Here is a 25,628-nt window from a genome sequence, read left to right as displayed (position 1 = left end):
CAAAGAGCTACTTCATCAATAACTTTCTTAGCATGCTCACATATTGGAGTGATGAGGTGTCGTCTTTAGCTGTATGTTTTGTTGGTATGCCTGGGATTCTGAGGGTTCGCACAAGTTTTGCTGAATTCTGTTTCTGAAGCAGGCCTCTGTGGATTGCACTCTCTTAATTGATATTTCAGATGGTTTGCTTTGTCCTGTCTTGCCTTGCAGTTGTTATTGGTAAAATGTACCTATAAGGGCTTTTTTCCCCTTTCTGTTCTGGTCCCTGGCCTGTAATGGTGCAGATTAAACTATTTCTGTCCATTATTCACTCTGTTGACCACAATTCAGATTAAAGAAGTATAGCTTTGTCATCAAGACAGGGATAATGTATGCCTTCCCGCACACTCTGCACCATACCATCGTTCCACTGCAGTAGACTGTAGGAAACTTTCAAATGCCAATAAAATAAATGTTTGGCAGGACCATATTGTCTGTCTAGCTGCAAACCATGTGTTTGCACAGTGTATGTAGAGAATCTGGCTTCTCTCTGAACAGAAAGACGTTAGACTGTCTGTAAGGTCAAGTGGAGTTCATCTTGGACAACATCCAGTAAAAACTGTCATCGAGAAGTCAAGATTGTCCATGGTCTCAGTCCTAAAATTCTGCTGAGATGGAATGCTGAATCTCTGCACTAAAATAAATTAAATAAATAGAATTGCTTATTATGATAAAGCTCATTTGTCAGCCAAAATTCCAGATAGTTATATTTGCTGTCTCATAAGTTTCATTTTAGCAATGATGTCTAATTTTGCTCATGGCTGGATTTCTGTCCAAATGCTTTTTGGTTTCCCGGACATGAAAGACTCATAGAGCTTTACCAAGAAAAGAATAAACCTAAGATATTTCACAATGCTGATTTTACTAAGTCCTATTTCCTGATATACTGGCATTGTGGTCAGTGAGAAATGATGTGGGAAAGCGGTTGGATGGGGTATGTACACATTACAAGGGTCAGTTGGCAGAAAAAAAATCAGCAACTTGATCTGAGACACTGGACTAGTATAGAGAAAATTTGGCTTTGAGGTTAAAACCAACAGATTTAGAATGATTGATTACTTTGGCACAAACTAGCACATTCAGTTCATTGATACAAGAACATGTGTGCAAACAGAATAGTTCTTAGTGGATAAAGCCCATAAACCTTTAGGCAGGCAGTTTTTTGTTCAGTATATGTATCTGCATTACATTAAACCTGTGGAGGTATGTCAAAAATACAGCCATTTCCTGCATGCTCATGGTGTCTGCTTGCTTGTTGTTTTTAGTCTATAGACCAAACATTCTCAGTCATCAGTTTGTTAAACATTAACCATTCAGCCTGCTATGCAGCTGCCGTGCAATAGTTACTCCGATTGTATGAAAAATATCTATGCACATACAGTTTGTGCTGTGTATACTCAAGAAAAAAAAAAGAGGGTATTTCCAGGTAATAAGTAGGGATTTGAAAAATATTTCACTATGATTGTGTTTGTGTGTGTGTGTGTGTGTGTGTGTGTGTGTGTGTTCGTTTCTCTAACCTATTGCGTAAGTTTAGTGCTTTTAAACCCTGATGTGCCATAAATTTGATGGGTATAGTTTTATGGGTCCACAGACCCTTCTAGCTCTGGTCCCTCATTACCATTGCTGACACATTTTAGAATGTGCTCTCAGATTTGAGCTGTATGAGTTCCGAGGTCCTCAGAGGAAATAAGAAGACAAAAAAAGTAAAAAGCATGCACAAAAAATGAGTAATGGAAATTGTAGGAGAGGAAAGAAGTCAACTGAAAACTGGTGGTGGGGTGGAGAGATGATCAAATAGTAGATCAAAGCAGAAAATCCAAAATGAGGGTCAAAGATCAGATCTTCTATTGGAACGGAACAAGACTAGTATGTCTTTATCAAATGGCAGAATTTGATTCTGTTTATCTCTTTTTAAAACCTGGGATGAACATAATGTTTGTGAAAGGGGGACAGGTTACTAGCACTAGTTTAGAATCACTGGCCTGGCTATCTAATTTCAACTATCTTACTACCGCATGTACAGCACCAATTGCAAAGGGGCCTTGGTCTTGCTTGGGACCTCTAGGTAATACTATATTACAACTAAACAATAATTATACTTGTAAGCTTCCTTGGTCTGCCAGTGCACTTGGTCCTTGACCGACATCCCTGTCCATCCAGTGTTGGGCCTCCCTTGAGCATACTGCCAGTGATACCAAATGTACATGTGTGAGGTTTTTAAAAATGCGAACCAAAGGCAACTAGGCTACTAGAGCCAAATTCAGCTTTGGGTGCGAGGCGTATAGCAGGGCTGAATTTGACCATATAAAACCACCAAATTAACTTCCAGTTGTTACAAATGTACCTGTCTCCAGAGGGGGAAGTTTTAAGCATCAATGAACCTCTCCATCAAGGGACATCTTTTTAATAAAATGACCAAAGCAAAAACTATATAGTACGTAATGTAACAAAAAGCGGAAAGAACCTCAGCAGAGCGCAGGAATTCAAATAACATCAGAAATAGTTGAGGGGGAGGGGAAATATCAGTGAATGTTCCAGCCCCAACTTAAACTGCCCCTTACCCTCTCCGCTTCCTATCCCCATCACGTGCCACAGGAAACATAGGGTATGAATCATAGAAGTACAGCTTTTATTGCATGATGATATAACCTGCTCCCATCCATTTGGCCAGTTGCAGGTACAGAAGGACTTCAGGGCACTATTGCTAAGGTGAGTGATATAGAAGGCCTTGGCTTGACGTGGCTTTTACATTGAGTAATAGGCCCAGTCTCCCAGGACGTGAGAAGGCTGGGGCTTCAGCCCATAAGTAATGGTTGGGTTTAACGCTTACAGGCCAGTGTGTGGAGTTTTCTGAAGTGTGTGTGTGTATTCTGTGGCTGGTGTGCGTATGAAGGGAGGGGTAGTGGTCTGCAGTTGAAGTTTAAATATGAGATATGGTTAGGGGAAGATGAAAGCTGAGATTGGAACCTTTTAATTGAATATACCTCCAGGTTTTCTGATGTTTAATTTTAAATAATTATATTCTTGTAATGTGTGCTTGTTTAAAGAAGATATAGCTACAAATTTATCTTTGTTATAAGGTTTGTGGGGTAGGAATTTCCTTTAAAAGTTTGAGAATATTTATAAATTTTCTAGCTACAGTTTCAGTATTCACAGAGACCTTCACACACCCTCAGGAACTCCAAAAAATTGATCTCTAATAACTCAGTGTTTCCACTCAACCTTAGTAAAAATAGCCTGTTATACTTCCACTGAGGGCAAAGGCATGAAACTGTAACTTTTTACTACAAGCCATTGGAACAATACTAGTGCGTGGTGGGTTTTTTTGTTGTGAAAGATAAGATTTTCCCCCAAAAGTGAGAGAGAATTGTTTCTTTGCAGCTTGCTATCTCAAAAACTCCTCACCCAAATGACCTGTCTGGGAAAGTTTGAGGTTAACCTGTGGAACTCTTTGCCAGAGGATGTTGTGAAGGCCAAGACTATAACAGGGTTCAAAAAAGAACTAGATCAATTCATAGAAGATAGGTCCATTAATGGCTATTAGCCAGGATGGGCAGGCTGTCCCTAGCCTCTATTTGCCAGAAGCTGGGAATGGGCAGTGGGATGGATCACTTGATCATTACCTGTTCTGTTCATTCCCTTTGGGGCACCTGGCATTGGCCACTGTCAGAAGACAGGGTACTGGTCTAGGTGGACCTTTGGTCTGACCCAGTATGGCCGTTTTATGTTTTCAGAGCAGTTCTTTTCTGTCTAGATATATGAGAATGTCAAGGGAAAAAGGAGCTCCTCCCCTCCTCTCTCACCCAAAGAAAGTTAGAACACAGGGAGATAATGGAAACTGTGTAAACAGCCTTAAGTATTGAATCACAGACATGGTTCCATTGTGTCTCTGGTGTGTTGGGAGAACAGAACATCTCTCCAGTGGAGGGAACAGAGAGAGAGAGAGAGACTGAGGGCTTGTCTACATCAGAAAGTTGCAGCGCTGGTGAGGGAGTTACAGCGCTGCAACTTAGGAGGTGTACACATCTGCAGGGCACCACCAGCGCTGCAACTCCCTGTTTGCAGCGCTGGCCGTACTCCCGTTTTGTCTCGGGTGTAGAGGATCCAGCGCTGGTGATCCAGCGCTGGTAATCAAGTATAGACACTTACCAGCGCTTTTCTTGACCTCCGTGGAATAAGCAGGTATCCCAGCATACCTGAGGAAGCCTCTGGTAATCAAGCTGGTCTCCTTCCCCGGTTTGCTCTCGCGTTCCCCGAACCCCGAGCAAGCAGGTCTCCTTCCCTGCGGTTTGCAGGGGGGTTCCGGGAACGCGAGAGCAAACCGCGGCGAAGCTGGTCTCCTTCCCCGGTTTGCTCTCGCGTTCCCCGAACCCCGAGCAAGCAGGTCTCCTTCCCTGCGGTTTGCTGGGTGGTTCGGCGAACGCGAGAGCAAACCGGGGAAGGAGACCAGCTTCGCCGCGGTTTGCTCTCGCGTTCGCCGAACCACCCTGCAAACCGCAGGGAAGGAGACCTGCTTGCTCGGGGTTCGGGGAACGCGAGAGCAAACCGCGGCGAAGCTGGTCTCCTTTCCCGATTTGCTCTCGCGTTCGCCGAACCACCCTGCAAACCGCAGGGAAGGAGACCTGCTTGCTCGGGGGTTCGGGGAACGAGAGAGCAAACCGGGAAAGGAGACCAGCTTCCCCGCGGTTTGCTCTCGCGTTCCCCGAACCTCCCTTGAAGCCGCCCAACAGCGCTGCAGTGTGGCCACATCTAACACCACTTGCAGTGCTGGTTGCTGTAAGTGTGGCCACTCTGCAGCGCTGGCCCTATACAGCTGTACTAATACAGCTGTAACAACCAGCGCTGCAAAATTTTAGATGTAGACATGGCCTGAGTGTTGTGTACAGAAAAGTGCCTCAGTAGGGATTCTGAAGTTGGTAATACTCTGTTGCCAGTGTGAGTTGCCTTATCTATAAACTTCGGTGCTATTGGGGTATATGGTGTATGGGTCCGTTAAAAATAAATAAATAAAGTAGAGCTGGGGAGCTTATTGCGGAGATCTGCCATACGCAGAGAAGAGGCTTTATTTATGGTGTCGTGGCTGGTTGTGGTTTCCTGCTTTTGCGTCTCACACCTGTGGTTGTAATTAAACAGTTCCTGCTTTTCAGTTCCCCTGTGCTCCAGCTGGAGTGCATGTTTGTGCTCGGAGGCATCAGACCCCTTTCTCCCACTTTATTCTTTGCTGACCCGAATGTTTTCCAAGTAGACAGACACAGTTTTGCAATTTTTACAGTGCACTTTTTGTAGCCAAGTGATTGAATGAGAGAGGAGATGGAGCAATGTACAAGCTAAGTACTATTGGTATGTATGTCTTTAAAAGTGTCTTGTGGCATAAAGATAAGGCAGTTTCTTCTCAGAAATGCCTATCAGCTCAAGCAAATCTGCATCAAACTCCATAACTTGGGCTGAGATGCCTGCCAGGTAAAAGAACCCTGAGCTCACCCTGACTTAGGGTAGATTTAGGTTTCTAGAGGAACCTTTCTTGTAACCTTAGTTAAGAACTGATTTGAAATAGTAGCTGAGTATTCTGGGTCATCTTCATTGCTGCATCCAGCCTCCAATGAGCACCGCAGAAGCTGGGGACCATGAGGGAGCCAGCTATCATAGAAATGTAGGGCTGGAAGGGACCTTGAGAAGTCACCAAATCCAGCCCCATGTGCTGAGGGAGGACCAAGTAAACCTAAACTATCCCTGACAGATTTGTTCATCCTGTTCTTAAAAACCTCCAGTGATGGGGATTCCACAACCTCCCTTGGAAACCTATTCCAGAGCTTAACTCCCTTTACCGTTAGAGAGTTTTTCCTAATATCTAACGTAAATCTCTCGCTGTAGATTGTCCATTACTTCTTGCCCTACCTTCAGTGGCCATGGAGAACAACTGATCGCAGTCCTCTTTATAGCCACCCTTAACATATTTGAAGACTGTTACCTGGTTGTCCCCGTCCCCCCCCGCGCTGCCGCCTCCCCGCCCCGAGTCATCTTTTCTCAACACTAAACATGCCTATTTTGTTAACCTTTCCTCATAGGCCAGGTTTTCTAAACCTTTTATCATTCTTGTTGTACTCCTTTGGACTCTCTCCAGTTTGTCCACATCCTTCCTAAATTGTGACTCCCAGAACTGGACGCAAAAGTCCAGATGAGGTCTCACCAGTCCTGAATCGAGTGAAACACTTACCTCCTGTGTCTTACATATGACACTCCTGTTTAATACAGTCCAGAATATTAACTTTTTTTTGCAACTGCATCACACTGTTGACTCAGATTCAATTTGTGATCCACTATAACCCCCATATCCTTTTCAGCAGTACCACCATCTAGCGCTCTCACCACAAATTTTTTGGTGGCCTCAGAGTGCAGCCACTAACTCTTGCTGGTGGCCACTGTGACAGTTTTTCCTAAAATACTTAATAAATTTAGGAAAAACAAATAAATATGTATGTCCAAATCATAGTAAGTTATTTATGTAGGGTTCTTATTTGCAGACTCAATGATACAAATAATGTAAAGTTGTCGCTCTTCTTTACTGGACCTAAACAGAATAGAAACACAAATAAGGTGTTCTGTATGTTCTTATTTTTTTTGCTGTTTCTTTTGCCTTGCTAGCTAAGTCCGCTCCTGTGAAAAGTGATATTTGTATGTTTTCACAACAGCAGACTTGTTAGCTAGCTCTGAGGCAGTGATGTGTGATGTTTACAAACATACACGTACCACTTTTCACAGCAGACTTACTCAGCCCTGGCAAGGCGGGGGGTACATTAAGCCCTGGATGGAAGATGGGTAGGGAGACAGCGGGGGCCAGGGGTGATGAGGTGGATGGGTGAGGGGATGGGGGGGGGCAGCAGCAGGGGCCAGGGGTGCTGAGTCCAGGAAAATGGATCCCGGCACTGTGCAGTCAAAACCCAGAGCCCAAAGCCCCACGGTCAGAGCCCCAGGCCTGAAGTCAGAAGTCTGAGCCCCACTGCCCCTAGGAAGGTGGGAAATTCACACCAGCTATTTGTTCCTCTGGTGCTTGTGGCTCCAGAGGGAGTTAGGGCCCAACCCTTCCTTGCAGCCTAAGGGGAGGAGCTGCTGATTTTCCCCCACCCCCAGTCACTGCCCAGGAGGCTGTGGCTGCAAGAAAAGCCTCTGGTGGACACATTTGAGAGACACTGATCTAGCCAGCTATTCCCCATTTTGTAGCTGTCTATTTCATTTTTCCTTCCTAAGTGAAGTACTTTGCGCTTGTCTTTATTGAATTTCATCTTGTTGATTTCAGACTGATTTCTTCAATTTGTCAAGTTCGTTTTGAATACTAATCCTGTCCTCCAAAGTGTTTGAAACTCCTCCCAGCTTAGCGTCATCTGCATATTTTATAACAATACACGCCATTCCATTATCCAGTCATTAAGGAAAATATGGAATAGAACTGACCCCCCCCCCCGCACACACACAGAGGACCCCACTAGATACACCCTCTCAGTTTGATAGCGAACCATTGATGACTACACTTTGAGTACAGTCTTTCAACTGGTTGTACACCCACCGTATAGTAATTTCATCTTCTAGACCATTTCCCTGTGAGAATGTCATGTGGGACTGCATCAAAAGCCTTATTAAAATCAAGATATATCATGTCTACTGCTTCCCACCCATCCACTTGGCCCACAACCTTGCTAAGGAAGGGAATTAGGTTGGTTTGGCATGATTTGTTCTTGACAGTTCCATGCTGGCTATTCCTCATAACCGTATTATCTTCCAGGTGCTTACAAATTGATTGTTTAATAATTTGTTCTAGAATCTTTCCAGATACTGAAGTTTGGCAAACTGGCCTGTAATTCCCAGGATTCTCCTTGTTCCACTTTTTAAATATAGTGTGCTTGCCCTTCTCCAGTCTTCTGACACTTCATCCGTCCTCCATGAGTTCTCAAACATAATTTATAAAGGTTCCAAGATTGCTTCAGCTTGTTCCTTAAGTACCCTAGGATGAATTTCATCAGGCCCTGGTGACTTGAATATATCTAACTTATCTAAATGTTATTTAAACTATTCTTTCCCTGTTTTGGCTTGCATGCCTTCCCCTTTGTTGTTTAATATTAATTGTGTTTTAGTATCTGGTCAACATTAACCTTTTTAGTGAAGACTGAAGAAAATAGAACACCTCAGCTTCCTTGCTGTCATCAGCTCTCCTCTCCCACTTAATAGAGAACTTGTACTTCCTTCCTGTTTCTCTTGCTCCTAGTATATTTGAAGAACCTCTTCTTACTGCCTTTTATGTCCCGTGCTAGATATAACTCATTTTGATCCTTAGCCTTTCTGATTTTGTTATGCTATTCTTTTGTATTCCTCTATAGTGATTTGTATGTGTTTCAAGTTCTTGTAGCATTTTTTTTTTCTTTTCAGGTTATTAAAGAGCTCCTGATGGATCCATATCCTCTTACTATTCTTCCTGCCTTTCCTTGGCATCAGGGTAGTTTGCAGTTATGCCCTAATGCTGTCTCCTTGAGAAACTGCCAGCTCTCCAGAACTTCTTTTTACCTTAGATTTTCTGCATGTAGGACCTTACCTACCAGGTCTCTGAGTTGGTTGAAGTCTGCTTTTTTGAAGCCCGTTGTCTTTATTCTGCTGCTCTCATTCCTTCTTTTCCTTAAAAAGGAGCTATCCTCCCTGATTCTTTGCCTGGCCTGAGGCACAGGTCAGAGCACGAGTAGGCAACCTATGGCACGCGTGCCGAGCTGACTTTCAGTGACACTCACACTGCCTGGGTCTTGGCCACCGGAGCTCTGCATTTTAATTTAATTTTAAATGAAGTTTCTTAAACATTTTAAAAACCTTATTTACTTTACATACAACAATAGTTTAGTTATATATTATAGCCTTATTAAAGAGACCTTCTGAAAGTGTTAAAATGTATTACTGGCACGTGCAACCTTAAATCAGAGTGAATAAATGAAGATTCGGCACACCACTTATCCCTGGGTTAGAGCATCATAAAAGTGGGTAGCATATGTAGGGTGACCAGATGTCCCAATTTTATAGGGACAGTCCCGATATTTGGGGCTTTTTTTATATGGGCTCCTATTACCCCCACCCACAGTCCTGATTTTTCACACTTGCTATCTGGTCACCCTAAGCTTGTGGCATCTGGTGATGGTCCCCAAGGTATCATTAGTCAACAGGGGATTGCTGGTGCTCATTGTGCTTCCCTGCCTCTGAAACATCCCCTGTGCAAGGGGCTGCAGGGAGTGCGGTGTACGACCAGGGGGAATTCCAGCTAGAGGTTTGCAGCCAGTTTGTGCTCCCTTTGTGCTGCCCGAGTGGCATGAAGGGAGCAGAATGAGGCAGACAATCTGAGTTTTACTGAGGGAAACAAAAAAGGAAATATGGAACTGCAGCTTTACTCCATGGCTCCCAGGCTCAGCAAGGAGCATCCGTTGCTCTTGGCTCTTTAATTCTTAGAATGCTGGCATTTTCCAGACTGCCAGCCACATGGATAATTAGGAAGTTATAGCCTCTATGAACTTAAATCTTTTGCTTTTAAAAAAAAAATCTGCCAACCGTAATTACAGCAGAAGGTTGGTTTTATAACTGTAGAGCTATGTTAAGATGGATTGACTTCTAATTATACACATGGAGATGAAAACTTTTGTGGTGCACAATAACTTTTTACCTTTGAACAGGGACTTGTAATCCTGGTTTCCTTTTAAACCATCATAGCCACTGATGCCAATGAATGAGAAACCAATTTTAAAAGCCTTTGGACAAAATTAAACTCTCAGAGTTCAATCCAGCTTCTACGGAGGTCTAGGGCAAATCTCCAATTGGCCTCTGTGGGAGCAGTAGGCAATTCAGAGTTTTATAAAGATGTAAACTTTAAAGTGCAAGATCCATAATGTGAGATTATAGTGGCCAAAGAGCGTTAGCATCCTGGAAGTTCAGCCTGACTGTATGGTAACTACCAATTGCAGAACAAAGAGTGCTTGTTTGAGCATAAAGATACTACTGACACAGTTATAAGTAGTACTGATGCAGTGCTTAAATAGCATGGTGGCAGTCATCTGATCGGTCCCATAGCTAAATGGATTAGATATCCTAGATAGGACAGATGAATACATAGAGGTATGAGGATCAAAGCTCTTATGGGTAGGACTGAGAAATCCTGTAATAACTGCCAGAGATGGGATGGTAGAGGTGTGGAAATATTTTAATTGTCTACTACATTTTTATCAATAACCGAGCAAAGTGATGGTGAAATATTGCCAGGAGCCAGCAGTTCAAGCCAAAGCTCATTATAGTATTTAGTTTTCAAAGTGACAACCCATGAGTTAAATATTCTAATGGGCAAGCAAAGGCATCTTTTCAGCAATCATACCAATGGAATCTCCACAGTATTTGAGACACGGATTTTTAAAAGAAACAGTTGGAATGAAAAATTACATCCAGTTTTCTGACCTCTTGAACTGATGTCCGTTTTAAGATGTAATACAGTGGTTCTCAACCAGGGGTACATCAATTCATCTAGATATTTGCCTAGTTTTACAACAGGATACGTGAAAAGTACTAGAGAAGTGTGTACAAACTGAAATGTCATGCACACAATGACTTGTTTATACTGCTCTGTATACTATATCAGTATTTCTTAACCGGGGGAGGGGAGGTTGTGATTTATTTTATAATTGTATGGTAAAAACGAGAAAGTAAGCAATTTTTCAGTAATAGTGTGCTGTGACACTTTTGTATTTTTATGTCTGATTTTATAAGCAAGTAGTTTAAGTGAGGTGAAACTTGGGGTGCACAAGACAGATCTGCCTCCTGAAAGGGGTACAGTAGTCTGGAGAAGTTGAGAAGCATTGATATAGTATGTTGCAGAACCTCAGAGTTACTAACAGCTCAGGAATGGAGGTTGTTCATAACTCTGAAATGTTGATAAGTCTGAGCAAAAGGTTGTAGTTGTACTTTCAAAAACTTACAACTGAACGTTGACTTAATACAGCTTTGAAACTTTACTGTTGTGACAAAGTTCCTCCTCTACCTTGGTGGGTCCTGCACTTATTGGCAGATTTGCTCACCTCAGTGATCTTCTCATGGGTCAACTTCTCCTGTGTCTGATCAGGAGTTGGGAGGTTTGAGGGGAACCCGGGCCCGCCCTCTACTCTGGGTTCCAGCCTAGGGCCCTGTGGATTGCAGCTGTCAAAAACAATACAATGTAAAACTTTAGAGCTTACAAGTCCCCTCAGTCCTACTTCTTGTTCAGCCAGTCACCAAAACAAACAAGTTTGTTTACATTTACAGGAGATATTGTTGCCTGCTTCTTATTTACAATATCACCTGTGGATTGCAGCCTCCAGTAACAGCTGCATGACAGCTACACCTCCCTGGCCCACTTCCCCCTGGCCTCCTCCAAACGCCTTCTTTATCCTCACCACAGGACCTTTCTCCTGGTGTCTGAAAATGCTTGTACTCCCTAATCCTCCAGCAGCACACTCTCTCACTCTTAGCAACTTGCACCTCTTGCTCCCAGCTCCTCACACACACTGCATGGCTCCGGCTCCGGCTCCCCCTCCTTGACTGGAGTGAGCGCCTTTTTAAACCCAGGTGCCCTGATTAGCCTGCCTTGATTGGCTGCAGGTGTTCTAATCAGCCTGTCTGCCTTAATTGGTTCTAGCAGGTTTCTGATTACTCTAGTGCAGCCCCTGTTCTGGTCACTCAGGCCACGTCCACACTACAGAGTAAAATCGAAATTAATAAAATCGATTTTATAAAACAGGTTTTATAAAATCGATTTTACGTGTCCACACTAGGGCACATTACTTCGGTGGTGTGCGTCCATGGTCCCAGGCTACCATCGATTTCCGGAGCGGTGCACTCTGGGTAGCTCAGTAAAAGAATGGGACCAATAACTTCAATTTCCGTCCACACTAACCCTAAATCGATATAGTAATATTGATTTTAGGGTTACTCCTCTCGTTGAGCAGGAGTACAGAAATCGATTTTAAGACCCCTTAAAATTGATTTTAAGTGCCTTGTAGTGTGGACGGGTACAGCGTTAAATCGATTTAAACGCTGTAGTGTGGACCAGGCCCTAGGGAACAGAAAACTACTCATCCAGTGACCAGTATATTTGCCCTCTACCAGACTCCTGTACCCTACTGGTTTGGGTCTGTCACACTATGCAGAAGAAAAATGCTGCTTTTAACCATCTTAATTTAAATGAAACAAGCACAGAAACAGTTTCCTTACTTTGTCAATTTTTTTTAACCTTTCCCTTTATATTTTTAGTAGTTTACATTTAACACAGTGTTGTGCTATATTTGCCTTTTTTGGGGGGGAGGGAGGGGAGGCGTGTCTCTGTTGCTGACTGATTGTGTATTTCTGATTCCAAATGAAGTGTGTGGTTGACCGGTCAGTTCGTAACTCTGAGGTTCTACTGTATAAGGCCCTGATCCTACCACTTGCTGAAATGACTTTAGTGGGGCTTGTGCTGCACAAGACCCTTGTGCTGAGGTGCACGAGGAGGACCCAAGAGTGTAACTTTTTGAAAAGCTTTGCTTTAATTGAGGTTTGCATACTATTCTTGCTACTTACAGACCACAATACGTTGATTCAGTAAAATAAAATTAAAGCCTTCTAAGTAAGGCTGTCGATTAATCACAGTTAACTCACATGATTAACTAAAAAAAATTAATCGTCGTTAAAAAAAATTAATTTCAATCTCACGTTAAACAATAGAATACAAATGGAAATGTATTAAATGTTTTGGATGTTTTTCTACATTTTCAAATATATTGATTTCAACTACAACACAGAATACAAAGTGTACAGTGCTCACTTTATTGTTTTTATTACAAATATTTGCACTGAAAAATAAAATAAATAGTGTTTTTCAATTCACCTAATACAAGTACTGTAGTGCAATCTCTTTTATCATGAAGGTGTAACTTACAAATGTAGATTTTTTTGTTACATAACTGCACTCAAAAACAATACAAGGTAAAACTTTAGAGCTTACAAGTCCCCTCAGTTGTCCTACTTGTTCAGCCAGTCACCAAAACAAACAAGTTTGTTTACATTTACAGGAGATATTGCTGCCTGCTTCTTATTTACAGTATCACCTGAAAGTGAGAACAGGTGTTTGCATGGCACTTTTGTAGCTGGCATTGCAAGGTATTTACGTGCCAGATATGCTAAACATTCATATGCCCCTTCATGCTTCGGCCACCATTCCAGAAGACATGCTTCCATGCTGATGTTGCTCATTAAAAAAAATAATGCATTAATTAAATTTGTGATTGAACTCCATGGGGGAGAATTGTATGTCTCCTGCCCTGTTTTACCCACCTTACACCTGTTGCTGGTGGTATCTGACTCAGATAATAAAAATGAACATGCATCTGTCCACTCTGCTTTGGATCATTATCAAGCAGAACCCGTCATCAGCATGGACTCATGTCCTCTGGAGTGGTGGTTGAAGCATAAAGGTACATATGAATCTTTAGCGCATCTGGCACATAAATATCTTACGATGCTGGCTACAACAGTGCCATGCGAAGGCCTGTTCTCACTTTCAGATGACATTTTAAACAAGACATGGGCAGCATTATCTCCTGCAAATTGTAACCAAACCTGTTTATCTGAGCGATTGGCTGAAGTAGGACTGAGTGGACTTGTAGGCTCTAAAGTTTTACATTGATTTATTTTTGAATGCAGTTATTTTTTGTACATAATTCTACATTTGTAAGTTTATCTTCTATGATAAAGAGCTTGCACTACAATACTTGTATTAGGTGAATTAAAAAATACTATTTATTTTGTACAGGGCAAATATTCATAATTATAAATAAATATAAAGTGAGCACTGTACACTTTATATTCTGTGTTGTAATTGAAATTAATATATTTGAAAATGTAGAAAACATCCATAAATATTTAAATTAGTGGTATTCTATTGTTTAACAGCACTGTCAATTACTTGACAGTCCTACTTCTAAGAAGTAAGAGTCAAATATTTAAATGTGGGCATATGAGTTCTGTCTATTAGACCTGTTGTGTGCTTCTGGTATATCTATGGTTTCTATTGCGCATGTGCATTTTTTCCAGGCACCAGAGTCTTACACTTGTATACACAAAACAAGCAGCAGGGAGGATGGGTAACCTTGTGGTTTAAGGCACTGGCCTGGGACCAGAGATATTTCAATTCCTAGCTCCACCATAGATTTCCTGGGAGATGCTGGAGAAGTCAGTCTCTGTGTATATGTTAAATGGGAATACTTCCCTACCTCACAAGGATGTTGTGAGGATAAATCCATTCACGTTTGTAAGGTGCTTAGGTCCTTCGATGACAAGAGTGGTAGAAGTCAGTAAATAGTCTGCCTTATTTGCATATGCAGTTCCCTGATTTGTGTGTACATGTGGGGGTTCCATGCATGCAATTCCTGCATGGATGTTTTTGTGTGTGCAATTTATGTAGTCACTTTTGAAAAATTTCACATTCGAAGTCTGCCAAATGTTTGGAGAAAAAGAAGGTTTGTGTGAAGCGAGAGAGAAGCTAAAAATAAAATAATCACCCCATCCCTTCCCCAAAAGCAAAAAAAAAAAAATTGATTTTATTTTCCTGTAAAGCGTTCATGGGAGTAGCACCTCTTGTGCATCTATCTACTTCAAATTTTGACAACCAAATTATAAATACCTTGCAAAGGGGCTTATCATGCTGCTAAATGAACTTATAAAGAAAACATTGACACAGAACATTAACTGTGATCACCCCACTGGGGATTGCTGTAGTAAATCTTGACTGCAAATGTCAGGGGGTTAAAAATACACACAGCGGACGATGCCTGTAAAATGCTTTTTGTCATTGTCAAAGAATTTCTGTGGCAGCAATTCAACCTGTGTCCCTCTGTCCCAATGGGTATCGCTCGCACACGGGTCAGGGCCTTCATCCAAAACCAGGCGCAGTTTTACTGCCTTTTCCCCTCCTCCTCCTCAAGCTGTCTTTACGGAGATACATCTGATACAGCAGGATAGTCATTTGAACATTTGCACGTTTTGCTATACTACTGTGTGTGCTAGCTTGTAACTTATTTTTTTAAATTGAATGTTTCAATTCTTGTTTTGTAATTAACTGTGTACGTCCAAACCTGACACCTATACTCTGGCAAAACTGCTGTTGAAATCAGTGGGCAATTATTCTGAGTAAGGACTGCTTGTTTTGGCCTCTTGTTAAATTGCTCATGAAGCTACTTGGCAATCACATTCTAAATAATCAACAGTAGCTGAAGTATTGTCTCATTACAGCTCTATTCCGTTCCTCATCTCCCCACTGACCAAACCCACCATCAAAATCAGTGCTTGCGTAGGACAGATCTCAACACAAACTGGCACCCAAATGACTGAATTGGTTGTAATCTACACCTTGTCTTATTTCAGTATAAGTCAGAGTATGGGCATTCTTAATGTGGAATGAGTGTTCTATTTTGATTTTGCTTAACTCAGTAAAATATCAGCTTAAACGCAACAGAAACTGGGCACTTTTGTCCTGAAATAAGGGTGTCCACACACAGACTTGCACCAGCATAGCACATGGTGTAGATTAAAGCTCATTTAGTTAGTTGGGTACCAGCCTGCATGTAGACACAACCACTGATTATGCCATCCTTCTCTCTGGGGTCTTATTGGGCTGATGAAGGATTGCAAGCCTATGCTGCTGTTCTGTATTTTGTTTTCTGGGACAGGTTTGCTTAGAAAGATTCATGATTTACTGAGGATGTTTTAAAAATAATGGACCAGAGAACTGCTCTTGGAACCCGTATTGCGTGTGATGGAGGTGGAGTGCTGGAGTGGCTTGGAAGGAGGCATGTCTGCCTATGCAAAATGCTGCCAAGGAGCTGGAGAGAGCACACTGAGCAGCAGCTTTTGCTGCATCTGTACAACTGATGTAGTGTGTGTTCTCACCAGTGCTGCCCTCTCAGAACTGAGTGGGTCCTGGTGGGGGACCAAGACCAAATCCCCTCTTAAACAGTTTCTGCAGCTCCCCCTTGTGTAGCTCCAGTGGCTATGCTGGCACCTCTGTCTCCACCACCTGCAGCATTATGACCACATCTTGCAAACATAGGCTAAGGAGCAAGGGAGCTCCCTGCACCACCATCTGTTTCATCCCCAGTGCACCTCTGCAAGGCAGCTGTGGGTTTGTCTGTGACTGCTGTATGCAGGGACAATGTTAACACTAGGAGAAGGTTGGGGTTTTTAGTGGGTTGGTCTTCCAGTCAACAGAGACTGCTTTTTAAGGAATCATAGCAGCGGATTGACGGGTCATTGTTTCATAATGTCCCATGCTACATATATTGCAACTTTCACTGGCCTTGAAGTCTGCTATAGTGCATATGTTTATATGCTCCATGCTAGTTGATCTGGAGAGTCAAATTGTCAAAATGAGCTACATCATTAAATTTTGCTTATACCCAGAGTGCACACTCGTGTTTGCTCACATAAATGTGTGTTGCGTGCAAGCATGCACTCCCCCCCCCCCCAACAAACAAACAAACACTGTAGTTCAACAGGCTACTGCTCAGAGGAATTTTGAAACATAATATCTGTTTTTCTGTGGAGGGTGTCTGAAACTATTTGGCCATGCTGAACAGTCTTTTGGGCCCAGGCTAAGAGCTAAACTGGAACATAATTCCCTAACGTAGTTATCAAGCTGTGCTTTCCCATCCCACCTGACAGAAAAACCCTATCGTAACTCAGTTGTCCTTAAGTGTGACAGAAAACCCTATTACATGGTGGTTCTTATATCAGAGCTAGTCCCTTAAAATGCACTTGTTACTTGTTTATGCTCCTAATAAAATTGGCTGCTGCATGTGCAAACAGTGGCTGACTTTTCAAGAAATGTGGCTGTAATATTCTTCGCTCTCCTCCAGATTGAGCCCTAAAGACAAAGGGTGAAATCCTGGCCGAGTTGAAGTCATCCGCAAAATTTCCATGGACCTCAATAGGTCCATGGACCTTGAACTCTTTACAAAGCATTTGATTTCCTCACTTAGTACATACATGGTGTTTTCTGGCCTGTCTGAAAGCGCCCTCTTGTGTACACAACATAAAACAGATTACGCTTTAATTATGTTGGAACAGCACTGGTGGGAAATTTTAAAGAAGTAAAATCTAATATAGGTAAACCCCTGTGCACACACTCTTATTTATCTAATCACTCACCAGCAGTGGCTTCCAGAGTGAATCAGCAAACTGTCCCTGCTGCTCTGTGCAGGATCCTAGAACTCCCTCTCTTACTTAGTTTCAGAGATGGGTGTGGGAGATGGTATTTTGTGGCATTAAACAGTATGTTGTGCCGAGGTCGTTTCTTAGGTAAGTTTTATTCGATAAAAGGGTGTTGAGACTTTGATAACCATCCAGCTGTGTGGAATGTGAAACTCTCATTGTTGAAACCACCCTTCTTGCAATACAGGGATTAGAGTCCAAAGATCACAGGACTGTCATTAAAAAGAAAACATGGTTAGTGATATTCTGGGCCTGGAATGATTTCTAGCATTCAGCTCAGTTGGATAATAATAGTAATCATAATCATTATTATTATTATCATCATGACCATAGCACCTAGGAGCTCTTATCAAGAACTAATGCCCCGTTTTTGCCAGGTGCTGTACAGAAAACAAAAATACAGACACTTGCTCAAATGTATCTCTTTTGCCAACTTTTGGTAGTATTTTTTTCATCATTTACTAACTTTTTTTTCTCCCTCCTCTTGTTTCTCCCTAGGTCGAAAACTGAGAGGAAAAGCCTTTTATTTTGTTAACGGAAAGGTGTTCTGTGAAGAAGACTTTCTGGTGAGTGCATTGCTGCCCTGTGCCTCTCCCGTTGCAACTTGCATGCTGTGACTCAGACAAACTGTAACGCAAGCAACTCACAGAATCCAACAACTGACATTTCAGCAAAAGAATGGCAACAAGCAGCATTCACCGGGAAATGATTGGGTTGTGTATTCAGATATGGTGGGGAAGAGAGCATGGAAAACGGAGAGAGAGAAACGAGCGAGGGAACAGATTTTTCTTTTCCTATCAACTATCTCTGACTGGGTATCTCTGAGAGAGATGATCCACCCTGATGTACCGTGGACAGAGTAGGGCTAGCAGTGCTTTAAAATATTTATTAAATACGTATCTGATTTAGGTGCTCTGCAGAACAACACCCTGAAACAATATGAAGTCTTCTGCTGCTCTTTCACACGGCTGTGGAAGTGGCACACTTAGGGCCCGCTACAAAGTCTATTGCTGTCAGTGGGCTTTGGACCAGACCTTTACTATAGGTCCTGGGCTGAACTATGTGAACAGCATTGCTTTACAAGCAGCCCCTCTGGTTGTGTATGGAGTGGTTGGTGTTCCCTATGTAGGTGCATCTGGGTGGCACAGAAATGCCGCAATATCCTTAGAATACAGAAATGACCTTGGACTCCAGGCAGAGAGACAGCCAGTTCTTGGAAACACAAGAAAAGTCAGCACGGAAAGAAAAAGAAGAGTATGAAAAATAAGTTAATGAAACATTAGTTTACAGGTGTTTAACTAAGACTTTTGGGAGGGTGATTTGTTTCATTTTATATTTTTGTTTGTGTTGTTTTGAGAGTTAGTTTGTTGGTTATTGGTTGTCAGTTAAATGTGAGTGAGTGAGTCCATTCTGCTTTCCCCCTCTTCCCCAAAGTGCCCTCTTACTGATCAACTCCAGCGATTGCTGTTGGGGAGAAGAGGAGTCAGCCTTCCATTTCTCGCTTATGTAATTTAAAAACAATAGATGTTAATAATCCAGGCATTGCAAAATGTACAGTCTCATTAAATATATTAAAAATACTTGATGGGCTTAATGCTCATTTATACTAACACCCTTTCTGCTAGTCACGCTGTGTAAGGCAGCCTTAAAGTGGATGTCCATTACATTTGGCAACAGTGGTGTAAAAGTGGCATTAGTGTAATTGAGAATCAGGTCCATATGTTTAGTTCTTGGCAAAAATAATCCTCTGGGCCAAATTCTATTCTGAATTATGCCAGCATTAAGCTGGAATGGTCCACTGACTTCAGTGGTATTCACAACACATTTATACCAGCATAACTGAAGGCAGAATTTGGCCCTCCAAGTTTACATTTATTAACCTAGTGAGATTGTGGGCCAGATTTTCAAGTTAGACCAGGTTCTAGCTGTGTACGTCTAATTTACACATACCAATCCGAGATGTACATGCATAATAAACACCCGATATTTGTGCACACATGATGGTCAAATAAGCACGTATGTATTGCCAGTAGATCTCTGATTTGATGTGCACATCTGGTATTTGCTCACATACGTTAAATTCAATATAAACTTAAATTAGCACCCTAGTGTTATGGGAACTTGCAGACCCTCTTAACTTTGAAAATCTGACCCTATAACTTTGAGATATTCTAATGAGGGCCTACCCAATATTTTTCAGACTAAAGAAAAGGAAGTTTTGCTTCATTAAGGAATGCTGAGCAGAGTAAGGCAGATCACTCAAAGTGTGTGTGTTAACCAGCCTTGTAAAATGTTAAGCCAATTTTTTCTCATTGCAGTATTCAGGTTTCCAGCAGTCAGCTGACAGGTGTTTCATTTGTGGCCATTTGATAATGGACATGGTAAGTGATGCTTGCCTCAGAAAGAAAACAGCATTTTGAATGATGTCTCCAGGGCAAAAGAAATTCATATATAGGAACACCTCATTTGATCTGTTAGTCTAGCTGGTATGATGACTTATGACAGCGAAAGAACCCTAATTCTCTGATTTGTCATTGCCAGGAAGCAAAACTAGCATCCATTCATGTTTGTTGCACAGACATGTTTTCAGTGTCCGGTCAAAACGAACTTTGCTTTGAAGAACAGGGCATTTAAAAACACACTGACTTGACTTTTTATGAACTCCTGTGGCAGTTTATTGATGTTCCTGTCCACTCCCACTGCATGAGAGCCTGGCTCCCTGCAGCCCATTGAGCGGGGAGCAGGTAGGGCATTGGCGTGCTGAGGGCTGGACTATAGTATCTGTTACTATGCTGGTCCTCTCTTTGCTACATTTGTCTCAGCCTGTTGCAGAAGAGCGGAAAGAGAGATTTTCTTTTGTTGGCTCTGTATTTCCAGTCCTTTAATTAGGTGGTGTCCCCATATCCTTACGGTTTCAGACAGAGTTTAAAGGAAAAATCAGTCATTTTTCCCCTTTGACTTTTTGTAACTTTGAATCTCTAAATCTAGCCCCTGCCAACTCTTCTTTGCAGCTAAATAATTCTAATCTTTGGAATTTCTTGCTATATGTAGATCCCAGCTCTCTTCTACAGACCATTTCTATCTCTACTAAATCATTCTTATAATTAAATTACTAAAACAGGACATAGTATTTCCGATGACACTGCACCATTGTCTGATGTAATGTATATTATTTTCATAAGCACATAAGATTGGCTATACTGGGGCAGACCAATGGTCCATCTAGCTCAGTATCCTGTCTTCTGACAATGGTCAGTGCCAGATTCTTCAGAGAGAGTGAACAGAACAGGGCAGTTTATCCGGTGATCCATCCTATGTCATCCAGTTCCAGTGTCTGGCAGTCAGATATTTAGGGACACCCAGGGAATAGGGTTGCGTCCCTGACCACTTGGTTAATCGCTGTTGATGGACTTATCCTCCATGAACTTATCTAATTTTTTTTAACTCTGTTATACTTTTGGTCTTCACAACATCCCCTGGCAATGAATTCCACAGAGTGAATGTGTGTTGTGTGAAGAAGTACTTCCTTTTGTTTGTTTTAAACCTGCTGCCTGTTAATTTCATTGGGTGACATCTGGTTCTTGGGTTTTGTGAAGGGGTAAATAACACTTCCCTATTCACTTTCTCCACACTAGTTGTAATTTTATAGACCTCTCTTTTATCCCCTCTTGGTCATCTCTTTTCTAAGATGAACTGCCCCAGTCTCTTTAATCTCTCTTCATGTGGAAGTGGTTCCATACCCCTAATCATTTTTGCTGCCCTTCTCTGTACTTTTTCCAATTCCAAAATAGGCTTTTTGAGATGGGGCGACCAGAACTGTACTCAGCATTCCAGGTGTGGACACACCATGGATTTATATAGTGGTGTTTTATTTTCTATCGCTTTCATAATAGTGCCTAACATTTTATTAGCTATTTTGGCTACCGGTGCACATTGAGCAGATGTTTTCAGAGAACTATCCACAGTGACTCCAAGATCTCTCTTGAGTAGTAACAGATAATTTAGACCCCATCATTTTGTATGTATAATTGCGATTATGTATTCCAATGTGCATTACTTGTTATTTATCAACACTGAATTTCACCTGCCATTTTGTTGCCCTGTTACCCAGTTTTGTGAGGTCGCTTTGTAACTCTTTAGAGTCTGCTTTAGACCAAGGGCAGCTCTAGGGATTTTGCTGCCCCAAGCACGGCAGGCAGGCTGCCTTCGGCGGCTTGCCTGCGAGAGGTCCCTGGTTCCGTTGATTCGGTGGCACTCCTGCGGGAGGTCCGCCGAAACCGCAGGACCAGCAGACCCTCTGCAGGCATGCTGCTGAAGGCAACCTGCCTTCCGTCCTTGCGGCGACCGGCAGAGCGCCCCCCGTGGCTTACCACCCCAGGCACACGCTTGGCGTGCTGGTGCCTGGAGCCGCCCCTGCTTTAGACTTAACTATCTTGAGTAATTTTATATCATCTGCAATCTTTACCATCTTTGGCGTTTACCCCTATCTCCATGAATATGTTGAACAGAACTGGTCCCAGTACAGATTCTTTAGGGGGCTGGGGGGGACGGACTCTGCTATTTACCTTTCTCCACTAAAAAACTTAATGGAGAAAAGTACCCTTTGTTTCCTATCTTTTAACCAGTTACTGATCCATGAAAGGACCTTCCCCTTACCACATAACTGATTAGTTGGCTTAAGAGCCTTTGGTGAGGGATCATGTCAAAAGCGTTCTAAAATTCCAAGTACACTATTTCCCTTGTCCACATGTTTGACACCCTTAAAGAATTCTAATAAATTGGTGAGGATTTCCCTTTACAGAAGCCATGTTAACCCTTCCCAAACGTAGAGTTCATCTCAGTTTGACAGTTCTGTTTTTTATTATAGTTTCAACCAATTTGCCTGGTACTGAAGTTAGGCTTACCTGCCTGTAATTGCCAGGATTGCCTCTGGAGCCTGTTTTTAAAAATTGGCATTACATTAGCTATTCTCCAATCTTCTGATACAAAGGCTGATTTAAGCAATAGGTTACATACCACAGTTCTGCAGTTTCACATTTGAGTTCCTTCAGAACTCTTGAGTGAATATCACCTGGTGACTTATTGCTGTTTTGTTTTATTAATTTGTTCAAAATCTCTTCTATTTATGCATCAGTGTGGGGCAGTAGTTGAGATTTTGTCCGCTAAAAAGGATAACTCTGATGTGGTATCTTCCTCACATCCTTTGCGGTGAAGACCAATGTGAAGAATTCATTTAGCTTCTCCACAATGGCCTTGTCTTCCTTAAGTGCTCCTTTAGTATCTCAATCGTCGAGTGGCCCCACTGATTGTTTGGAAGGCTTCCTGTTTCTGATGTACTTGAAAAAAAAATTCTGTTTAGTTTTTGTGTTTTTTGGTAGTTGCTCTTCAAATTCTTTTTTGGCCTGCCTAATTATACTTGATTTGCCAGAGTTCATGTTCCTTTCTATTTTCCTCAGCAGGATATGATTTCCAATTTTTAAAAGTATTTTTTTCCCCCTATAAACACCTCTTTTACTCTGTTTATCCATGATGGCATTTTTTGACTCTCTTATTGGTTGTATTTTTTTTTTTAATTTGGGTTATACATTTAATTTGAGCCTTTCTTATGGTATTTTTTAAAAGTTTCCATGCCACATGCAGGCATTTCACTCTTGTGACTATTTCTTTTAATTTCTATTTAACTAGCTTCTTCATTTTTCTGTAGTTCCCCTTTTTGAAGTTAAATGCTACTGTGGCGGGTTTCTTTGGTATTTCCCCCTACAAAGATATTAAATTTAATTACATTATGGTCACTGTTACTCAGCGGTTCAGCTATATTCACCTCATGGATCAGATCCTGTGTACCACTTAACATGAAATCAGGAATTGCCTCTCTCCCTTTATGGGTTCCAGGACTAGCTGCTCCAAGAAACATTCATTAATGGTGTTTAGAAATTTTATTTCTGCAGCTCATCCTGAGGTGATGTGTACCCTGTGACTACGAGGATAGTTGAAATTCCCCATTATTATTGGGTTTTCTGTTTTTGTAGCCTCTCTAATGTCCCTTAGCATTTCACAGTCACCATCACCATTCTGACCAGGTGGTTGGAAGTATGCTCCTACTGCTGTACTCTCATCTTTTAATGCCTGTCCATGAGCTCTCTTCTGTCTCTGGTTTATTGCAGATCCTGCAGGCTCTTGGGAAATCATACCATCCAGGCTGCTTCCGTTGTGTGATCTGTAATGAATGTCTGGATGGAGTGCCATTCACTGTAGACTCTGAGAACAAAATCTACTGCGTCAGAGATTACCACAAGTAAGAACACAGTAAACAGCTAAGTAAACCTAGTTGAAACCCCACTAATTCAACCTTCAAAATAGTGCGGGTTTATGGACTAGTGGAATGAGCATGGGACTGGGTGCTAGGAACGCCTGACCTCTTCCTTTCCTTCACTGACTTCCTCTGTGTCCTTGGGTAAGTCACTTAACACCATCTGCAAAATTGATGTAATAATCACCTATCTCTCAGGGGAAATGTATGGTTCAATTAGTTAATGTTTGTAAAGGAATGAGAACTAAATCAGCCCTGAAGTACTGGTAAATCCCTTTGAAGCCAATGGAAGCTGCACTTTGTTATACCAGGGGCTGACTCTGGCTTGTAAGAACCAAATATGATTAGGATGTTAATGCTGAATGTATGTGTGTGTGTAATGGTGGGTTTTTTTGGGAGGTGGGGGTTAGTATCCACCTTTTTATATGGTTAGTCAATTAAACAAATGAGATATCATTTTTAAAAAATTGGCTTGCAAATCACTAGTAATATACTATCTAGGGAGATTAAAGGGCCACTGTCATAGGTAGTATTAGACCTACCAGTTGACATACACTTTGAGCCATTCACTTACTGCATTCTGGTGCCTGAGTCCTCTTATGATCGGGGGGGGGTATTGAAGTATACAGTAATCCTGTTCTCGGGTGCTTCATAGAATTGTCTTATGTTGCACTTGTGCTAAAGTTTTACTTTCTTGTAGATGTAACTATTATGATAAAGTAATGCACACTCTCCCTTGCACTTGAAATTATTTGAACCCACCCAAAATGCTTTTCAGGCTTGATCCTGCCCCACTGCAATAAAATCAGGCCTCAGGTCTTTTAATATGTCTGTGCATGGATTATTCCTATGTCTAATTTTCCCTGTCCCCACTTCCACCTCTCTGAGTAGCCATTTTAAACAGTTGCCGTTTTTTTTGTTTTTAGACAGATAATGCAATTCTATCCTATTCCTACTTCCTAGTCCTTATTTAAGTGGGGTTCATTGTTCTTTCAAGAACTTCTTCTACCTGAAATCTACCCCTGAATGGCTGAATAATCTGCAGTAAATAGTACTTGTAGATGAAAAAGTAAATCCTAGAACCAGACCATGAAGTTTTTAAACATCCGGATCACTTTTAAACAGAAAGCAATTTCCTACCTTAACAGTAGAAGAGCTGGCACTCTACTATTACAGTGTATGGCTTGTATGACCTAGTGATAGAAACTGCTCTGTTCTCCTTCGAGTGCTTGTTCACATCAATTCCAATGAGGTGAGCGTGCGCCGCATGCACGGACATCGGACGGTTTTTCCTTAGCAGCTCCCATCAGGTCAGCATGGAGCCCCCTGGAGTGGCACCTTCCTGGCGCTGGATATATGATCCTGCCGACCTGACCCCCCTTCAGTTCATTCTTACCATCTGTGACGGCTGTTGGAACAGTGCCCACTTGCTCAGCAGGTGCTCCCTTAGTGTTCTCCTGTTAGTCATTTGAGTTTCAAGTTAGTGTTATAGTTAATTTAGTTCATAGTTGTATAGACAGTTTAGATAGTAGGTTGGGAGCAGGATCTCTCCCCAATCCCTAAACTCACACACACACCCACCCACCCGCCCACCCTTTGGCTCTGGGGCATGCCACAAGCCCAAGGCTTTAAGCCCTGCAGTGCTTGCAATAAGCCTGTGCCCATCAGTGGCCCCTACGACTCTTGCTTAAAGTGTCTGGGGGAGGCTCACCAAACAGAGAGGTGCAAAATCTGCAGGGCTTTTCGGCCAAGAACCAAGAAGAAGCATGATTTCCACCTAAAACAACTTTTAGTGGAATCCACTCTCCACCCACAGCCAGCTGCGGACTGCCTAGATTGGCACCGAGCATGTCCGTACAGAGTGCTTGGGCATCTGTATGTGACACAGCACCAAGGAAAGACTCTTGCGCAAGAGACCCTCAGTACCAGCACTCCCTGGCACCGCAGCCAGGAATAGCGGCCCGGCACTGCTTGAGTTCCGCGATCCTGGACA

The 25,628-nt window shown here is 42.2% G+C and overlaps 1 protein-coding gene across 1 annotated transcript in view; it reads left to right on the top strand.

The window, feature by feature from the left end:
• Positions 1-25,628, top strand: part of LIMD1 (LIM domain containing 1) — a 57,756-nt gene that overhangs the window by 22,628 nt on the left and 9,500 nt on the right. Inside the window, exons 4-6 of the mRNA XM_050937988.1 lie at positions 17,824-17,891; positions 19,644-19,706; positions 23,490-23,620. Coding sequence (XP_050793945.1) covers positions 17,824-17,891; positions 19,644-19,706; positions 23,490-23,620 — 262 coding nt within the window. The remainder of the gene's footprint in view (positions 1-17,823; positions 17,892-19,643; positions 19,707-23,489; positions 23,621-25,628) is intronic.

Source organism: Gopherus flavomarginatus, chromosome 2 (genome assembly GCF_025201925.1).
Source record: "Gopherus flavomarginatus isolate rGopFla2 chromosome 2, rGopFla2.mat.asm, whole genome shotgun sequence".
NCBI classification, from domain to species: domain Eukaryota; kingdom Metazoa; phylum Chordata; order Testudines; family Testudinidae; genus Gopherus; species Gopherus flavomarginatus.
This window is presented reverse-complemented; position numbering and strand designations above follow the sequence as displayed.